The 20,771-nt window shown below is 38.2% G+C and overlaps 1 protein-coding gene across 1 annotated transcript in view; it reads right to left on the reverse strand.

Annotated features, from left to right (window-relative positions):
• The window catches only part of LOC101157079 (protocadherin-1), a 124,466-nt gene that overhangs the window by 101,969 nt on the left and 1,726 nt on the right, over positions 1-20,771 (reverse strand). Inside the window, exons 2-3 of the mRNA XM_011483680.3 lie at positions 11,358-12,172; positions 8,882-11,068 (exon numbers count right to left, since the gene is read on the reverse strand). Coding sequence (XP_011481982.1) covers positions 8,882-11,068; positions 11,358-12,152 — 2,982 coding nt within the window. The 5' untranslated portion in view covers positions 12,153-12,172. The remainder of the gene's footprint in view (positions 1-8,881; positions 11,069-11,357; positions 12,173-20,771) is intronic.

Here is a 20,771-nt window from a genome sequence, read left to right on the forward strand (position 1 = left end):
TCACACTCCCAACCTAACATTAGTGGTGCAACAAAAATAGTGTAGGTTTCCAGCTATATAGTTTTGAGCCAGACATCAAAATGAAGCAGAGCAGCGGCCCTGCCAGTGTATTTTATACGTAGCGAATACAATATTTGTCTGCTCTGATTTACAACGATCTGCATAGACTTTCTATAAATGCGTCCTCCATCATCAGAAAAATGCCACAATAACATGCTCAAAAGAACAAAAACACAAGTTTCATTGCAGTCTTGGATAGGTCAAGTTCTATCATGGTACCACTGTCTAAAAAAACATGGTATGCTGTATTTAGATACTCGAGTCAAAGCTTTGAGGCTTTTTACTGAAAAGAAATGCTGAGAAGCACTGCAGGGAGAATGTGAAAATGCCAAAAAAACAAAAACAAAAGAAACATGACAATTGTAAATTGTTGCCACTAAAATAGAAATATGGTGTACAGGTATGTTTTCTGTTGCACAAAAAACATTGTTATTTGTTATTTTAACACCTTACAGAGAAATCTCTGCATAAATTAAACATGTTTTCTCTATTTGAGCACTGTAAATGTCAGTTTCTGCCAGATGTGCAATGTTCAATTTTAGATTGAACATGGATTTCATTGGTTTAGTTTGTTCATTTTATGCTATTTTATTTTAATTTATTACTTAAAAACCAAGAACAGAGGTAACTTTTTGGTGTTAGTGTGTAGAACCAGAAATATGTAAAATAATGAGCCTGAAAAGCTTCAAGCAGAAGTCATAAGAGATGAAAGTTTTGACTGTTGATTGGTCTTTGTCTAATTAAAATGTCCTGGATTTTAAAAGCCTGCATGAAACAGACAGACAGCAGCAGCACCGGGGCATCTGGATGGTGCCAAGAAGTTGTAGCTGCGCTGAATGTAGCAGGTGATGTATGCATCCAGTGTTCCCGCATAAACCTTGATTATTGAGCTGTGCCATCTTTCAAAGTGTGCAGAGCCAGATTGCAAAGCTGACATCCGTCTCTGTCTACTTTAACTCAAGGTAAGGCACACTTTCTCCATCCTGCCATGATAGCCCACTTCAAAGAATGGCTGCAGATGCTTTATGAAAAATGTTGGCAACAATTTCCACTGGCTTTGCACTATTTTTAATGGCAATAAGCAGATACAGCAGTGAAGATGCAAATGGGTGGAGGTAAAGGATTTTACTGTCTGTTTTATTTACCCAGTAGGATAACTAGTTAAAATTAGAGAGGACGGGTAATGAAATTATGTCAGAAAAATTTGGGTTCAGCATAATCCTGTCCGTTTCCAAGGAAAAATTACCAAAGAAGATAGAGATGCACTGGGATGGAGAGGCATCCCATTCCTGTGAAAGCCAATTGATATGAACAGAACCATAAAGACATTTCACTAAAGCTCATACTATTGGTATTATTATTATTATTATTTACAAGTGTTTTTTTTTTTTTTTATCTGGTTCCTAGTATGTTCAGTTAGCTTGGGAAATATTTATTTAAAAAAAAAGTGTGTAGTGATTGTATGTACCTAATCAAATTTTTTCTCCTTCTAAAAGTACACATAAAAAAGACATGGTTTCTGATTTCATTATTAACTTTGATAAAGAGTAACAGAAATTTCCTACATCCAGATTTCTTAATACACTTTTTGTAGTTCTGCTATTTAATTAAATGTAAAAAAATTGCATTTTTCTAAGCTATTTGGAAGATATGGTTAGACAGAAATCTAAATGATTGTGCAGAAAAAAATCTTTAAAGAGGAACAAATTTTGATTTAGAGAAAAATGAAGAAACAGTTTAAAAATCCTAACATTATTGATATTTTTCTATAGTAAGTGTGATATATTAAAGCAGCTACATTATTATCTATTATTCATTTATAGATCAGTTCTACAAATTATTTAAAAGTGGCTATTTTGTTTTTATTTTTATAAAGGTTTACTGTTAACAAACATCACAGTATTAGGGCCACCATAAACAGAAAAATATATAAATTTAAAAGCATGAAGTTGTAAAATAATGAAAAAATGTTTTGTAAGAAATTATCGTAAATTTACAAGAAAAAAGTGGTATTTTTCAAGAAAAAAATTGAAAATGATAAGTAATAGTCTTAATTTTATTAGAATTAAGTCAAATGTATGAGAAAAAGTCATAATTCTATGCGATTAAAGTACAAAAAAAGATAATGTACTACTAAAATAAACTCAATACCTTAAAAGAAAAAGTATTAATTTTATGAGAATAAAGTCCTAAACAAGTCGTAAATTTATAAAATTTAAAATGAATAGCCTCTTACTTATGAAATTATAACTCCATTATTGTAAAATATTTACTCTTACTCATAATTCTGACTTTAATCTCCTAAATTTAAAAAAGTTATCATAAATGTATGGCCTTTTTCTTATTTCATTACAATGTTGTAGGACTTTATTTATTTATTTATACATTTTTCTGACGGCCTTAATACTCTGTCGTAATAAAAAGGGATTAAAAAAATTTATTAAAAGTAAATTCAAGTTTAATGCTGACTTTTTCTAAAATAGGTTTGTATGTACAATTACTTTAAATATGTATATAGATAAAAACTCACTTGTGGTCTTTTGTTCCCAACTCATAATTTCCAATTTCAGTAAAACAGCTGCACCCACAACAAGCAAATTCCAAGACAAGTTAAATTTAGCCTTGAGATTATTAGGGACATCATTCTGACAGCTTCATAACCCAATTTCTTTTCTTTGAAAATGTCTCCTTGTCCATGGTGCATGTAAAGTAAATCATAGAGGTGGCAACCTTCCCATAATGTCCCATTTTAGAAGCGACAAGTCTCTGAAACGAGGTTCCACAGTGCTGCAAACACCAAAAGGAGTTGTCAAGACTTTCTCCTCTCCTGTCTTTTTTAAAGGTGACATTATACATACGAAAAAATGTCTTTGTCAGCATATTTTCCTGTGTAATTTACCGCCAAATCGTTTCAGGATGCATGAAGAACATTTTCAGATGCTTTAATTTTATTACTGTTGTTAGGGGGATGTTGCTAGCGGAGCCTTTATGTTCACCCATCCTAAACAAAATTAAATGAAAAGCACACTGTATTTTAATGCAAGGCGCCTGCACAATAAAATGAAAGAGCTCTGACGGCTTTACTTTCTGCCACTGTGTGAGGATGAGTGGAACTCCACGCCTAACAAAGTGGAAGCAGTGTGCAGCGTTATATATGTTTGGATAAACAGATGCAGACTTCAGCACTTTAGGAAGTCCTTTTGTGGCATTCTATATTTGTCATTGACCGCGCTGCACAAGATCTGTTTCTGTTGCCTCTGTTATCTTTATCTGCCGGTGTCTACATACTCTGCCCCTGTGTGTTTGAATCACAATGCTTGTTGAGGGCAATAAGGCTGCAATGATTTCCCCCGCCGGTGTCTGCGTTTGAGTTCAACCTCCAGTGACAGTTACCTGAATGTTAAAAGTATGATCCAGGCGCACTCTGGAGCCGACAGTATTTATCGGAGGACGTGGGAGGAAAGGGACATGACATAAGAGGCACAGCGGTGAAAATGCACCCTGTGTACATTACATTACACGTTCCTTGCCTTCTTCTGCAGCCGTCTCCAAGTTAAAAATAACTCAAACCTGTGCTAGCTTCCTGCTCAGATCTGCTCATGTCATCTCTGTGACTGCAATTGATACACCGTGGCCTTGATGATGGATCACGCAGCCCAACATTATGGCCCGAACGTCACATGATCTGAGCCCCCAAAGAGACAATCCACATCTCTTTCCCTAATCCTTCCTTTCCCTAAAATTTTTAGTTGAATATAGGCTGTATTTAAATGGCTTAGTAAACCAAGGCGTGTGCTGTATGGGCAAACGTTTAGAAGGCAGCCCTGAAAAAGGGAAACAATGCACCACAATTACTCAGTACGAATGTAAAGCCAACACAATCTACTGAATCACACTTTGCTACTATAAAACAGTAAGCAGAAAACATGCAGTATGGGCAGGGTAAATTACTCCGGCATTACTTCATTTTCCTTCTGGCCTTCCTTTTCTGGGTAATCAGCCAGGGCAAACATGTGCTGCATAAAGAGCTATGAGTGTGTCATCTGAAAAATACTGGAAGGCATGCTGGAAAAGGGAATGGAAAAGGATAGGGAAAATAAGTCAGCTGCGATCTGTGCTTACGCTACTCCTGCCTGAAATGTAGATGACATGTCTTCAATGATTTCTAAGTTCCACTAGTCTTGAGCACAAGTACGAGGGAACGATGTGTCACATTCTTGTAGAACAACTGCAAATTTAGCCTCCGGCCTTGTCTGAAATACACCTCTGCTGACTTCAAACAGCTGTATTGAACTAAATTGGGCTAATCCCAGCTCAAAGGGATGCCTAAAGTTCACAAAGTGTGGGCCCTGCTTAACAAAGAAGCGGGTTAATTAAGAATCACACTGACTCACTCTGCTCAAAGGATCCACCGGATATGCTATAGGTAACCATAGACCCCGAGGAGAGTCATGCTCATTTATTTTAAAAGAATAAAATATTTTTTATTGTTTTGTTTTTTTTTGTGCGTGGAGAATTTACAGCTTTTCCATTAAGGATGAACACTGTATACCAAATGACAACTCATATTTGGCAGCACCCACTTTTGTTCAAATGTTAATCTCTCATTAAGTGCAGGGTGAAGAAAGGTGTCAGCTTTGAGGACCCAACAGGGCTAATTATCGGCCGTAACGGCTAAGGTGAGTCACCGGTTTCTTCAGCAACCGTCATGAAAAATCACACATTTGAGGGAGCTGAGAGGGCAAACAAGAACAATGCACAAACAATGTTTGTTTTCCACATGCAAAAATTGCAGCCGCACAAAGCACTCTAATCTTCTGTGACTGTTGGTTAATCCAACAGTAATAAACACTTTATTAAACCTAATTAAATTTAAAACCTTTCTGGTCGGCTATGCAAATCAAGAAAAGAAAAAAACTGAATCAACAAATTAAAAATGAGCCACTCTGCTGCTAAAACTCAAATGAAAGGTCAAAATGGAGGTAGAATGCAAATTGCAACTAAGTTAAGTGTTTCAGGGGACACCAGATGGACTGGAGGGGGTCATCCTTGTTTTTCGGTGACCTTTAAAGTTGCCTTTTCTCTAATTTTGTAAAAAAATAAAATAAAAAAATCAAGGCATGCACATATTCATGACAAAAATGAAATACTCTGTAATAACGAATCATAAACTCTACCAAAATTGTCCTACACAGCTCATAAACGGACTTTACAGTATACATTTTTTCAATCCAAGGTTTAGTAATGCATATTTATTCCTTTGAAATCCCCTTTTTCTGTCCGGGCTCAATAACAAAAAATAAGGGATACACCTGAGAATAGTCTAACTTGCCAAGACCCTGAGGAAAATTCCCAGTGTCCCCACTTTAATTACAATATTACTCAAACAGGTCCAAACAGAATGAAAGCAACTTTAAGGGTCTCTGTTGAAATTCCAGCTGAGCCAAAGCACCTTTTATGTGAGCAAGTTACATTTTTCTTTTCTTTAGCGGGATTTTAAGTCTTACACTAAAGCATATTTTTGATGTAAGACTTTGAAGACATAATTAGCAATTACTGCAATCACAAACAGTTTTTCTTCTTAAAAAAAGGACAACAAAGGAATGGATTCTCCTTTATTTGCCTCACACAAGCATATCATCTGTCTGTATGCACATAATGCAGAGCTACTCAATTTGCACAGAGGCATTGGAACAGTTGGCAAAGGAAGCTCTGTCCATGGTGCTGAATTTCATTGGTTCCACACATGTACAGTACATTAAAAGCACTGCTTACACTTGTGGTTGTAAAGATACTGAACAGGCAAATGTCTTCAAAGTGACTTTCTTGTTTGTTTGTTTTTTGTGTTTTATTTTGGCATGTTGGCACAAGTACACGACAAAAGATGGCTTTATTTTATTTTTATTTCATTTTATTTTATGTCCACGCTCCCCAATTCTCCTCTGAAGAAATATGTCAGTTGAAAGCCATAAGATTACGTCCCTGGAAATGCATTCCAAAAACTCTGTGCCTGATTGGGTTAATCTGAAGCAATTAAAGGGCTGAGAATTTCTCCATGGAGTCTTGGGAGAAGATCAAAATGTTTCTAAATTGATGGCAGCACCAGCGCCTAGTGTGGGGAGACAAAACAAAGAAGTGCTTTCCACATATAGCTGAGACATGCTCAGATAGGACTGTGATCTAATTAGGACATCTTAAAACATCTGTTGGAGCGCTGGAATCTTCAATGAGCCTTCCTTGTGCATACGATGTTTATGTATTCCACAACTGAGCTTCAGACTTTTATCAAAATATATGCAGGGGAATAAATGTCCAAAATGGATTTTCTCTGTTAAAGATTTAAAGAAATACATGTGGTTGTAAAATAATTTGTACAAATGTCTATAGATTCATTCAGGCAAGCTGATAAAAAGTTTTGTTGCATTAAATTCAACTTTATAATCCGTTTTTTCCCCAATCTGTATTTGTGAATGCACAACCTTTTAGATAAGATTAGATAAAACAAGAGCCTGGGATACCTGACCATATTCTGAAAAAAAGGGTGTCATTGGTTGTGCAGAGCAGCACAGTTAATTAAAGCAACAGCACTACTCTGCATCTGTCACATAACTTGGCTTTTACTTTAATTATATATTTTGGCCAATCTGTTCTTCCTGATGTGAGAGGGGATGCCATACATGAGACAACATCTGCTGAGGTATGTCACATCAGCTTTAGCATCTGTGCGTGTTTTTACGCAGTCTATCAATCAATCGAGAGCGTTTTTGCATCACATTGAGAAAGCTCATATGCAGAGCTGACAAGTGCTTAGCTTACAATTAGCGCACTTCCACTCAGCAGTGATATAACGTGCAAAATCCCCAGATTGGCACAACACACAGAAATCCAGACACGCCCTGTGGCTTGCAGTCACTTTGGTCCTTTTTGCTGTCGGTCAACAGAACGGCAGTGACTGTTCTCTGAACAGACTCCACCCAAAAAAAGCTTGTGATCACCTAAGCTGTCAGCCAGCATCTGCTGAAACTACCAACCAGTCAAGTGTGAGGCTGGCTCTGAAGATGTGTCACCTACACGTGTTTAGAACTCAGCTACATGCTTCCCTTCTATTTTTGCTAATTTTCATGTGACAAACATTATCTGCAAAGCCTTCGGGAGTGTCAAACTGTTTTACCAGTGACACCGTGACGTGGGAAGCATCTTGAAAGCCCGTGTCAACTCCTGCCGGATGAAAATAAACTGCGTGCACCAGTGCCAAATAGTTTCAGAACAAAATAATGACCATCTTTGAATGCCACTGTGGCAACACGAATACAGCACTCTCAGATCTCGCTGCTGCATAAATCATAAATAAATATTTCTCAGTGTAGTTCAGAGGCATCAGGCATGTTTAGGTTGCTAATCACAGCATGTATCTGTGACTTGTTTGTTGTGGCAGGCCCTACGCTAGGAGCTTGAAGATCTTTGAATTTAAATGAAGCAGATTTTACCTCTAATTGACACAGGATGTTTTGTCTTTCTCTTTTGACTCACTCGTTATGAATAAGTACTCTAATAAATGGAAAAGTGGCGGATCGGTTTCAACAACTTAAGCTTAGAGGTCTAAATGGGGGGGATCAAGACATCTGGACATTTTTTTTCTTCTGCATTATATTGCAAGTTAAACTATTTAAGGATAATAGTAGAAGCCTAATCCCTTTCTTCACAAAAAATGCACTTTTAAACTTGTCTAGTCCAACATGCATATTCACACTTTTGCAAATGGTACAAAAATCCTGAGACACACTAGTTTTTGTTTTTTTTACTAGTTTTTTTTATCCCCAGACTCTGTATTTTTTTCCCTCCATCTAATCCCCTCTGAGTCTAATAATATTTCTGTTTTCATGGCGATTTGAGTCTTGCCAAATGTTGTACAGATAAGAGGAGATAAGAGCATAAGGAGCAAAGAGATAAGAAAAAGTGACCTGCAGAGATCAGAGCACTGGAGGTCAGGCAGGAGAGCGGAAAGAACTAACAGAGAAATGGACCTTGCCGGATTGACTCCACTACCAACTAGCCACCAAAAATAAAGAAATAAATTAAAAGAATTTGACAGGCAATCTTGGTTGATTGACAAATGGACAAAATACTCTTGTCTTCAATTTTAACATTAACACCAGACAAGTTATAGAGAAGGGAAACGGTATGTCACTATGGTTGCAATCAAAGTGACAGTGTTGACTTTTTCTTTTATCTTATCTGCTTAATTTGTAAAGCACATTCACATTGAACACTTGTCTCCAAATCCTCCATTGGAGGATTATAAAAAAAAATGCTACAAGAACATGTTTAAAACACCAAAAGCTTGTGATTCATCTGAGTGAGTCTTTAAATTTTCAGCTACAAGAACAAAAATAAAATTTTATCTCAATCTAGTCAATTTATATGAGTTAGAAGTTGAAGTAGACGTCCTCTTTCACTCTGAAGCCTTATAATCTGAACAGTTCTGCAGTGAATAAAATAGAAAATAAAAAAAGGAATAAAATCTGCAGTAAATGTTGAAGTTCAATCCTCCATTTTACAATCCTGAATAATGGCACTATGACAACAAATTCCATTCACGTTACTGAAAAATTATTTTTCTCAGAAAATTGCAGAAAATTACTGTGACTGACTTGCATAGTGCAAAGTGAGAGTTTTCTTTAAGCTTTAAAATGTCTTTAAAAAGTTACTTTACACAACAGGAATGGTGTATGCGAGTACTAAAACTTCCCTGTATTACCATATGATGCAGCACACCAGTGAGCATTGTCACTGCAGCTAGATTTGCTGTGATTTACCTTACCTGTTTGTTGTTATACTTGGATTGGCTGGTCTTGTAGCTGTAGTCAGAGTACTGGTCTGAGCCGGTTGAGTTGTCGTCTCCTCCGGTTCCAACAAAAGTGTTGGTAGCAGGAAGATCCTGGACCGCCTGGTGCTTCTGAGAGCCTGAGGGTGATTGGGCTTGCAACTGGATGGATGGTAAAGGTGAGTTGGAGCGGTAGTGTCTCCCTATGTCAGGGCTTCCCGGTGAATATGTTAAGGGAAGGTGTATCCTGGGGCTGTCGCTGACTCCATCAAGGTTAAACTTGAGACTTTTTTGAAGGCTGACCTCTTCTTCTTCCCCCAGCGGTTTTGGGGACTTGTGAAGTTTGCCCTTTTTTCCTCGTTTGCCCTTGGCATTTTTCGGTGCCTGCTTTGGTGCATATAAGTCTTTTGTTTCTTTTTTGCCAGCTTGGTAGCCACTCTTTGTTTCCCTTTGAATACGATGGCGAATAAATACAACTGCCAAGATCAAAATGACAACACCCGCCACTCCAGCAAGACTTCCAAACAAAATGTTACTACGCTGTGCAGCAAAACTGCTTTCAGGGTCACCAGCAATGTCTCTGTCCAAGGGAGTGTACAGACTGTGTCCAACCAAGGCTTCCACTAAGCTGACATTTGAGATGGTTTCATTGACATAAATGTGAACTAGGGCTGTGGCATGGCGTGGAGGCTTGCCCCGGTCACTCACTCGCACCACGAGACGATGTAGTCCACCATGCTTGCGGGTCATCTCCTTTGCCAATGTGATCTCTCCACTAGAGGGCGAGATGCGAAAGAGTTGGTATGGGTTTCCCCCAGCAATACTGAAGACCAGATCTGCATTCGGCCCACTGTCCAAGTCCTCTGCCTCTACTACGTCAACATGACTATCTGGAGAAGCTACAGGTGACAACTGTCTAAAGGAGGAATTTGAAGGTTTAGTGACCACAGGATCGTTGTCATTTTCATCCAGAACATTAATGGTAACACCAACATATGAAGACCTGGGTGGTTCTCCACCATCCACCGCTTTGAGACGGAATGTATAACTACTTTCTTTTTCCCGGTCAAATGAGATGCTTGAGAGAATGGTACCTGTTCCATTTTGAACCACAAACTTCCCTCCATCGGGTTCAACAGAGAGGTGAACGTGAGCATTCTCCCCTTTATCCATATCCAGGACTGTTACCATGCCAACAGGACTGAGAGGAGGCATGTTTTCTAGAACTGAAAAGCTGTAGCCACTAAGCATGAACTTGGGGTCATTGTCATTGCAGTCAAGGACTTTTATCACCACAGTTGCTGTTCCTTTATGAACTGGTGAACCTTTATCTGCTGCAGTGACACGAAACTCATATCTTTCTTTATGTTCCCGGTCGAGTGGGGTTCGGGCTTTTACTTCCCCTGTGTTTGGGTCAATTTCAAACAAACCTTTGATATATGAGTCCCCAACAATGTTGTAAAACAGTTCAGCATTAGTGCCACTGTCAGCATCTGTGGCTGTAACATCCAAAATTGTTTCCCCTGGTTGGTTTTCTTCAGCAAAGTCAACCTCAAAAATGGTAGGGGAAAACACTGGAGAGTTATCATTTACATCAGTCACCTGCACTTTTAAGGAATTTGTACTGGAGAGTGCTGGGTTTCCTGAATCCACAGCAACGATTTCCACTCTGTATTCTTTGACTCTTTCATAGTCAAGAGGAGTGGTAGTTTGTAAGAAATATTTTCTTTTGTTGTCACTGGTTGAGTCGCTGGCAGGGCGCAGCTGAAAAGGCACGTCTCCTGCTACAACACAAGTGACCACAGCATTCTCACCTTCGTCTTTGTCAGACACTTGCACCAAAGCAACAGCTGTCCCCACTGGCATGTCTTCTGAAATATTGGCTATCCCTTCACTGTGAGTCACAAGACCAATCCCACGAATCTCCACAGCCGGGGCATTGTCGTTTTGATCCGTCACTTCAATGGTTACGAATGTCTTGGAGCTTTTAGGTTGAGGACCCTTATCCCTTGCTACCACGTAAAAGGAAAGGCTGTTTATTTCTTCTCTGTCGAGTGGTCCTTTTACATAGATAATTCCAGTAGTCCTATCAATCCGTAGGAGTTTTGGCACAGGGTCTACTGCTTGGTGAAGAGAGTATTCAATTTCTCCATTAGGGCCCATGTCGGAGTCATCTGCTTTGACCTGAAATGCAAACATAGACGCTGGTTAAAGGGATACATTTTAACCAGTTTGTTGGGTTTGATCCAACATTTAAATGTTTTTCAATACTTGTTGATTTTGAAATAAATAGTTCAACACATTATGTTTAGAAACAAGTTTTTGAAAGATGAAACTGCTCTTTATTTTTATTTTACACCTACACTATCAAACCACATTTTCTGAAAGATACCGTAAACTATAATATTGTTACAAGAACTGCATCTAAAAGGATGATAATGGTGTAAGCATGCATTCATATTTCTACTCTTACCTGCAGTACAGAGTGGCCCACTGGACTGTTTTCTGAAACTTCTGCCTCATACGAGGGGTGTTCAAACTTGGGAGAGTTGTCATTGGCATCCGTCACTACTACTCTAAGCAAAGCTTGGCTGTAGCGCTGAGGGTTCCCGCCATCCACTGCTTTGATGGTGAGGTCATAAGAATCTTTTAGCTCCCGATCTAGGTTGCCAAGGACGATGAGTTGTGGGAGCTTCCCTCCCCTGTCATCAGCCACTTGTAAACCAAATAAGGTGGCTGCATCTGGCCCTGCAGTCAGCGCATAGTCAGCAACTCCATTCCTTTCTGAGTCCCTGTCTGTAGCCAGAGGGATGGAGAATAATGCCCCCATGATTGTGTTCTCTGGGACAGAGATGGTGAGCACAGACAAGGGAAATTGTGGGGTGTTGTCATTAATGTCTTGTACTTCAATGCGTCCTTCAATAAGTCGGGGGCTCGGGTTTTGTAACAGATCTGTCACAGATACTTCAAACTCCAGATAGCAGGGCTTGCCCTTAACAAGGGACCGACAGTCCCTCAGGGTCTCTCTGTCTATGGGAATCTCCGTGGTGAAAATGTCTCCCGTTTTTCCATCGACACGAAGATAAGGGGCACCGACCTCTAGCTTGTAGAGGTGACCTGAATCTGGCAGTCCATGGTCTGCTGCCAAACTACCAATAAGGGTGTTTGGAGGCTGCTCCTCCTGGACTCGGTACAGGATACTGCCTTTAGCAGGACCACAGTGCAGCAGCACGACCAACAACAGTAGGACTCGGGAATTTAGTTCCATGAGGTCATCTGAAGATCGTCCTGTAAATGACAAAGACAAATTGGGTCAAGATTTTGAGGATGTTAAAGTGCTGTAGTACCTTTTTTCCTCAAAAGTAATAACATTAGTTAAAATTTAGGAGAAGTTTAAAAAAATAACTGAACTTTCAGTGTGCAAAAGGAGAAAAAGAAATTCTATGAAGCTGTACAGCAGGAAGACATTATTTTTTGTAAACAAGTTACACAAACCTAAAGCAGGCCTAGAGGAAACATAAAAAGAGATACTTAAAGGAAAGGACCAAATACCAGGGTGGTTCTTTTCTTTCCAAAAGTTTCCCTTGCTCAGTTTTATTCATTTTAGGTAAAAATTAATGTTGGATCATAAAATTATATCTTTTTGAGCTCCAACATAAAACTAATGAGAAAACTGAGGTGGATTGTTTCAGCTGAGTAATCAAATAAAAATGTAATACAAAATCTCACAACCATGAGACTCATTATTTCTCTATTACCGTATTGTGTGCTGAGTGAGGAAGCAATGTATTTTTAAAATAACCTATGCTATGTAGCCTGCCCTCAGGAATAAATGCTTACCGACCTGCCAAAATATCATCAATTCAGAGAGATGAGCAGTACCCTGATTCATTTAGCTAGATAGAGAGAGCCCATTAAGCTTCCCAATAATAAGAGGGCATTTACCTTTTTTCCCCTCATTATGTAACTTTACTATTATCTTTACATGTAGTTTTCAACAATAAAGGAATTTCTGTCATGGTCCCAATATTTCTGGGAAGGCCAAACCCTGTAATTACCATGTTTGATTTTTAAACCTTCTAACTCCTCAATTATGGCCCATTATTTCAGCGTCATCTTTGATTTGCAATCCTTCTTCCTAAAGAATTTGGTCTTTTTTTTCCCCATTCTTCCATTTATTGGGTTCATCAATGTCAGTGTGTTCAGAGTGCAACTGGTAATTGATGAAGAGGAGGAAAATCAAGCTTCGATGCTCCAGAAAGCATTTTTTAAAAATGTTGTCATGCGTGGTGCATCACTGGATGCACAGACTACTGTAATTATGTCTTGTTCAATTTGATGTTGTCCGCTGTGTGTGCTGTTTATTGGGTTTGTATTACTGATGCACTGCTTAACTATACAAATCAATAAAGGCTCTTATGGATCAGGGATTAGTCAGACTGCGCCAATACATACTCAAGACTCTTTTAGCTACTGTTTTCACAATGCAGGAGTAATTTAATTCACTTTGAACTCTGTTAAAAAATGCCAGCTCACCAACAACTGCCTGTCTTGGGTAAAAAAAAGAAAAAAATCAATGCCCATGTCAAGCATTACATCATTTTAATCCCAAAGAAGTGGTTTTAATTGCATCTGAATGTATCTAATATAAAAAAGCAAGGTGCTCAGCACATTCACAACTTAGAAATGTAAGAATGATGAAAAATATCCAAAGCTCCACCAGTGAATGTAAACAAATTTACAAAAAAGTGCAGCAGCTCATAGAAAACAATATTCCATCCAGATCTAAGACTGTAAAAACATTACTTTTACATTAAAAAATTAAAACATATATTCAATTCTTCCATTTAAGTTAGAAGTGCAGGTAATTGACACACTAACTGTTACCTAATCGATGCAGTGGGCAACAGCTGATCAATGAAATGCAAGCAGCGAGTCCACATTGTGTTTAAAAAAAAAGAGAAGTTAGGTGGAATTCAATCCCTGAGCAGTTTAATCCAACTCACATGCAAATTTTGTAATTCTTTTATCCCTTTTTTAAGCAAAAAGTAGTGTATTTTAAGCCTTGTTTCCACTGAGCAGTACGGTGCGTCCGGTTTATATTGCAATCGGTCTGCCTCATTGAGTCAGACTAATAATGGAGATGTAGATGTAGAAGTACAAATAAAACATGCAAAGAACACATACATTTAGAACATGAACCGTGCATGATTATTTTGCTCTGTATTTGCAATTCATTTGTGATTTGTGCGTCAATTGTGTTATTTTAACATGATACGTGTGCCATATACACAATATAAAATTTATATATCAGTGGGTCATGTGTAAAAAATCCGTTACACATACGTGGAACAGTCATGGAAAACCACACATTTTCGTATGCATCTCTAAAAAAATCACTCACAATTGCATACGATTTGCACAATATTTGCATAATATTTGCGTATAAAAAACTCAAAACCAAATTCACGTAAAGGCCAGTCAGCAGAAACCCTAGGTAGACATTTGCTCAAAACGACGAATGCGAGACATACTTAACCCTTGTGCTATCTTAGATGACCCCACCCTTACATTAACGTGTTCTCCCTACCATGACAAAGGTGGATAAAGGTGGAGAGGATTTCCTGTAATTCATGGACACCAGTGAAGATCACAAATCATTGAAGAAGAAAGGTTCAGCACACTGTCTAGTGGGTCTAGATCAGTGGTCCCCAACCACCGGGCCGCGGACCGGTACCGGGCTGCGGGAAATTTTGGCACCGGGACGCACAGAAAGATAAAATAATTTCCATTTTATTGTTTTTTTTTCGAAAAAAACGTGTTATTTTGAAAAGTGACCGGATTGTCTCTGTTACATCCGTCACACTTAACGCACGCCAAAGTCGCGACACCAAACTTCCCGTGATACACACCTTGCGTTGCACCTCAACCCCCCATCCCCCACCGGTCCGTGGTAAACGTGCCTTGCGTTGTACCGGTCCGCGGTGACAAAAAGGTTGGGGACCACTGGTCTAGATGACCCAACTCCCAACGTTAAAGTGCCTAGGATATCACAAGGGTTAAAGACTGAGATTTCATTCATGGAACGTGCAAAATGTATTTAGTGACTCTGTAACTTGGTCCTGAGTCTATATTAAAGTGAGGCAGTTTACTTGAAGTTTACCTTTTAGTCTGGATAAGTATTAGTTAGTATACTTTCTACACTATACGAACATCGTCTATAGTATATGTGCTGCACTTATACTCAAGTATTTTTTAATAAAATAAACTTCAAGTGTAATACTTTTTGCTAAGGGTAAACACAACCCTTAGTGTTCTATGTTTTTTCTTATTTGGTGTGCTTTTGTGTTAAATAAAAGCATTTGTTTTTTTTTCAAAATGTGTCAAGTTGAATTGAAAATTCAATTTACTGTATTATCATGTGAATAAACTGATTTAACTGCACTTTAAAAGTGGACACACTCAATTCTTTTTTTGATGTAAGCGTGATTGTTCTTTTGAAATAAGAGAGCTTTTTTTTTTAAACGGCTATTTAAACATGAAACCTTAATTAATTTCATAATGTTTTGGTGCCCAGGACTGTCCCTCTGCCATTTTAGTCACTTATACAATGAACAGGCTTGCTTTGATAGTGACATGATTGTTATGGTTGATGACACTCATGACTTAATGTCTTCCAGTTGGCCTCATGCCTGTCTTCCAGATGGCACTGTGCCTGGCAGCCCACTAAATTGGTGTTCCCATTTTTTTGTTTACTGACTTTAACATCATTTTTCCTGTAAAGGTTGCATTTACCTGACAATTCCTCATCAGCTGAATATCCTCACCTCTTTGTCGTTTCACATTCCTGAGCAGTGAATTTTATGTGACGGCATCCAACTCCTTTTCTGCCTCTCAAAGTGCTCCGACCTGATGGCAAAGTGGGGATTGTTCTGACACTTTTCTCTGCTAGATCATGTGAGATTTCTAACAACACTCCATGTCTGACAAAAGCTCACTACCTGAGCTGCAAAATGGATAAATTAGAAGTGCTCAACACAACCAGGAGTGACATTTCCTGCATCTCAGCGCTTTTTCTCTAAAAAACTTGGCTATCATCTGCCATCCCAGATGGTGTGGTAGACCCTTAAGACTACAAGCCGATTCCAGCAGATCACAAATCAGCATAAAATCAAATGGAGGAACAAGAGGTTAGCAAGTCCAGTGAGAGTTTTTTTTTTTTTTTCTTTCGGTTTTGGTCAGCTGCTTTGAAATCAAAAAGGTCTCCTGGTGATTTCCATGTTGAAGGTTGTTGTTTTTGTGAGAAATGACTTTTGTTAAAGTAGTCGGGCAGCGCACTCAACACTTTACACAGACCCTCAAATCTCAACAGACAAATACGATTGAAGCAGAGAATCATTGATGGCACAAAAAATAAAAAAAAATTCCTTTTAGTTGCTGCACCGCAGGAAGGTTTGACCTAAGTAATAACCGGGCTAACCTTTCAGAAGTTCACAACATTTTTTTCCTTTACCTGTGGTGTACCACTACCAAAGCTCTACAGAGTATGTTCCTTCCCAAATGATTAGTTTAAAGAAAAAAAAAACATCCAGTTGAGGAAAATCCACAAACAGAGGAAAGTGGAGCAGACACAATCCAAGCTGACATATTTCCAAATACAATCAAGGCGTCCGTGGATTGACCAAGAAGGGAAGTTTACTGAAGAAGCAGCGCTCCACTTCAAACTCCTCACCTCATGCTGTGTTCGCACAACCGTCCAGATGGTTTCCACCCGCAAAAGGCTGAGGACGTGCTGCCGTGGCACAGTTTTAATGTGGGAAATAAAAAAAACATCAAACTGCTGAAAGAAGGCACTTTTTGTTGCCTTAATGTTGAAAAAAAAAATAACAACAACAAACTATTTGGCAATTAAATTACATTAAATTTCTGAAAAAAAATCTAAAACTTCAAACTGTTTAATTAACATTTTTTTTATAGAGGAAGTATTTTTGTTGATCCTTTGTGTTTTAATGAAGTGTACATAAAAATCTACAAAAAAAATAGAATAAAAAGAAAACAGTTTTATTATTATTTAAATTAGTATTATTTTTGTTACACTCTAAGGCATAAGGCCTTAAATCACATGCTTTTAAACGTATGAAATGCTTCAAACATGGGGTGTTTTTCATGGATTTTCTCCCATCAAGTAGCTACATGAAATAGTGTATTTCTCACGGATCTTGCAGAATTTCTCCAGTGTTTCATAAAGTGCACATTTACTTTGTTTGATTGTGGATTTTACAAGGCAAACCACAAGTCTGCTAATTGCTAGTGAGTTTTCATTTTGATAGTGACAAGATTTCAAAAACTACTCTTTTTGGAATCAAGAAAACTTTAATAGTGAATTGTGCGTCCTACGTTCAGGTATTTTTAGCAAAATAACCAAAGATGTGGCCACTGTAATGTAAAATTCCTATCTCTGCCTGATGATTTGAACAAAAAAATAAATAAATAAAAAGATGGCAGACTGTAGGAATATTTTGTGATGTTTGGGGAAGTGTGCTTTTTTCTATGGGAGGAGCGTTTAGATACAGAAAGTGACAAGAAACCTCTAAGGGAACTCCATGCATGCTGGCTGATACATTACTATGACAACTTGTCTATGGAAGATAAGCTACTATCAACAGAGTTTTGGTCAGAATCATAATTTTTACAATGATTACAATTCTAAATCTCTCATAAATAATGTATAACTTGTGTTTGCTTATTCCAGATAAATAAACTTGAAAGTTAACTAAATGTACCTTATTTGCCTTTTAATCTTAGTAAATTAGTTGGGGATGTAGCTCTAATGTTATTTTTGTCACTTCAGTTTTGTTGTCTTCTGGACTTTTTTCAAGTGTGTTACATGAGCATGGACAAAAAAAAACATATGACGGCATGCCCCAGGCAGTGGCGGAGCTAGAACATTTTATATGGGGGGGGGGGGGGGGGCAGAAGACTAGAAGGGGTACAAATACATATTTCAATCAGTTTTATTGTTGTTATCAATATTACAACAGTTGTTCTTTTAGCTGAGGTGCTATTATGAATGCCTGAGGATGTTTGTATTAATGAATTCCTAATTTTTGTCAATAAGGAGACAAATATTCATTTGAAAATTCAGGGGGGGGGGTCTTTTTGCTGGGGGGCAGCCCCCCACCCCCACCCCCCCGTAGCTATGCCCCTAACCTTAGGGCTACACATATTTTTCACCTGCACTTACATATTTGTCTGGTTTCCTCTATTTTGAATCTTAGAATGGGAGGAACCAGTGTTTTCATAAAAATTTCATTCACATTAACATTACCGTAACTCCCAACGTTGTAAGTAACACGTAAAAGTAACAGATTGATGCTGCTAAAACAAACGTTACTTTGACTACAGAAATTTCCAACCTTGTTAGTACCACATAAAAAAGAAACACAGTCCAACACAACTACACAGTAGCTGCATTAGCGTACTGACAAAAACACCGAACCTTGTTTGCAACTTGCAAAAAAAACAAACACAAGTGCGCTAATTAAAAAAAATGTCCAACACCGATACATGTCAGCTGTGTTGGCATTTTCACAATACCTGTAACTTCCAACAATGTTAGTAACACATAGAAAAAGAGACTGATACCGCTAAAACAAATGTGACTTTAACTACAATAACATGTTAATAACATGTAAAAAAAAAAAAAAAAAACACAGTCCAACACTGCTACACTTTGTGTTTGAGTGTTTTTTACAATAACCCTCAATTTTGTTTGCAACTTGCAAAAAAAGACAGACATTTTGACGGGGCACTGTGTACCTCTCAGAATTGCTTCAATATTATGCAGCACAACCAGAATTCATTTGTCAATGAGGCGAACTGTCGTTTTTTTAAAATAATTAAAGCTTTTAAGTGCCCCTTATGGTGCAGAAAATATTGTACTCTAGCTTTCAAATTTTCCCTTTCTGTCCCAGAACCATTTTTAAAGAACAAATATTCCTTCCAGCTACAAGACTTGAAGGCGCAGCAGTCAGTGCTGGAACTACCTCTATGGTAATCAACAAAAAGGTTCTACTGAGTCAACTTTTACCTTTCATTTCAACTTCTCAGGCTGTCTCCAGATCCAGCTCTCGACAAAGAGACACTTCTCTGCTCTAATGAGACCAGGCTACATAACAAAATTGCAACCATCCTTCCTCACCTGCCAGGATCACTCCTACCATAGCTGGAGGACAGCACGGGAAAATCTCTACACATGTTAAGCATCCTCCTCTCAACAGTGCAATACGTTGGTTTTGCAAAAAAAAAATAAAACAAAACAACAACCTTTGGCACTCCAAGAGTTGTCAAACTGGTTTGCTTGTTTTTTTTTTTTAAAGAATACTGAATTCCACTCATTTTTTGTCCAAATATTATTTTCAATTTTAGGAACTGTGTGCTTATAAAAACAAATAAATTACATTTTTTTTTAATTTGACTCATTCCCTCACAATTACCATCATTTATTTTAGGCAAAATGAACATTTTATCTGCATAGTGATGCAATGCCTTTTTTTTAAGCTACATCATGGGTTCAGATAATCTTGCTTAAATAAACTTGCCTGGAAATGCAAAAAAAAAAAAAAACTGATAGGACTGTGTAGCTAAATCCATGTGTGTGCCAAGTCATTGCACATTAGAACAGGCGCACATTCGCCGCAACACAATTATACTGTCCCTCAATTTTAACTACCCGCATTTCTTGTTGCCATAGAGACAGACTATCTACAGACTGAGCCAAGTCAATGACTGAATAGGTGACATTTGCTCTTTAAGTTGGCCGCTCCACAGGTCCTGCTTAAGCATCACTTTAGGCCACTAAAATATGAAAGGGCTGGGGTGGTGTCAGAACCAAACAGAGACTCATTACTGGTTAGAATTTTTTTTTGTACTTTGCAGTAAAGAGTTTTTTTTTTGCCCTGGGATCCTGCAGAACCCGCATTTTCACCTGCTACAAATCAAGTTCATGAATTTGTGCAGGTAGGAAGCGCTCGTCTGTGCTTAGCTAGCGTGGAGAGATAACGGGTGATTTAATGATTTTCTCAACTGATGTGATTTGATATATTGGCTGACTCTGCGCCTTCAGCTAGTATAACAGGTAAAATCCATTACCCTCCCACGAGCATGATTTATGATGGGTAGTATCTCAGCTATGGGTCTCCTTACACAGCTGATCTACCAGTAGAATTTACTGCAAAATGTAGGGGGGGAGGGAGCTCCTTTTTAATGATGGAAAAGCCAGACCAGTAATGAAGATGAACCTTTGACTTCAGAAATATTCTATTTGTATAAGTGTGAGATCAACTCAAGAAAGTAAATTCAGACAGACATATAGACAGCTAGATAGATAGATAGATAGATAGATAGATAGATAGATAGATAGATAGATAGATAGATAGATAGATAGATAGATAGATAGATAGATAGATAGATAGATAGATAGATAGATAGATAGATAGATAGATAGATAGATAGATAGATAGATAGATAGATAGATAGATAGATAGATAGATAGATAGATAGATAGATAGATAGATAGATAGATAGATAGATAGATAGAGGGTGAAAGTGGGTTAGTGGCTTGTTTGATCTGCACTGTTTTGACATCCTTGGAGCCTCGCCTACAGCTGAGTGTGGGAACTTGGACCCACATCATTATGTGCAGCACACTATCAAAATGTGCGTGATGCTTGGTCGGAGGGGTGACAAACAACACCCTTTTCATACAGATCTTGGGAGATCTCTAGTGCAGATGCGCAGATCAAAGGTCCCCCTCCCCAAACCCACTTCCCAATTATAAGCACCGATCTCTCCCACGGGGGAAGAAGCTCCACCAAAGCCATGAAGG

This window comes from Oryzias latipes, chromosome 14 (genome assembly GCF_002234675.1).
Source record: "Oryzias latipes chromosome 14, ASM223467v1".
NCBI classification, from domain to species: Eukaryota; Metazoa; Chordata; class Actinopteri; order Beloniformes; family Adrianichthyidae; genus Oryzias; species Oryzias latipes.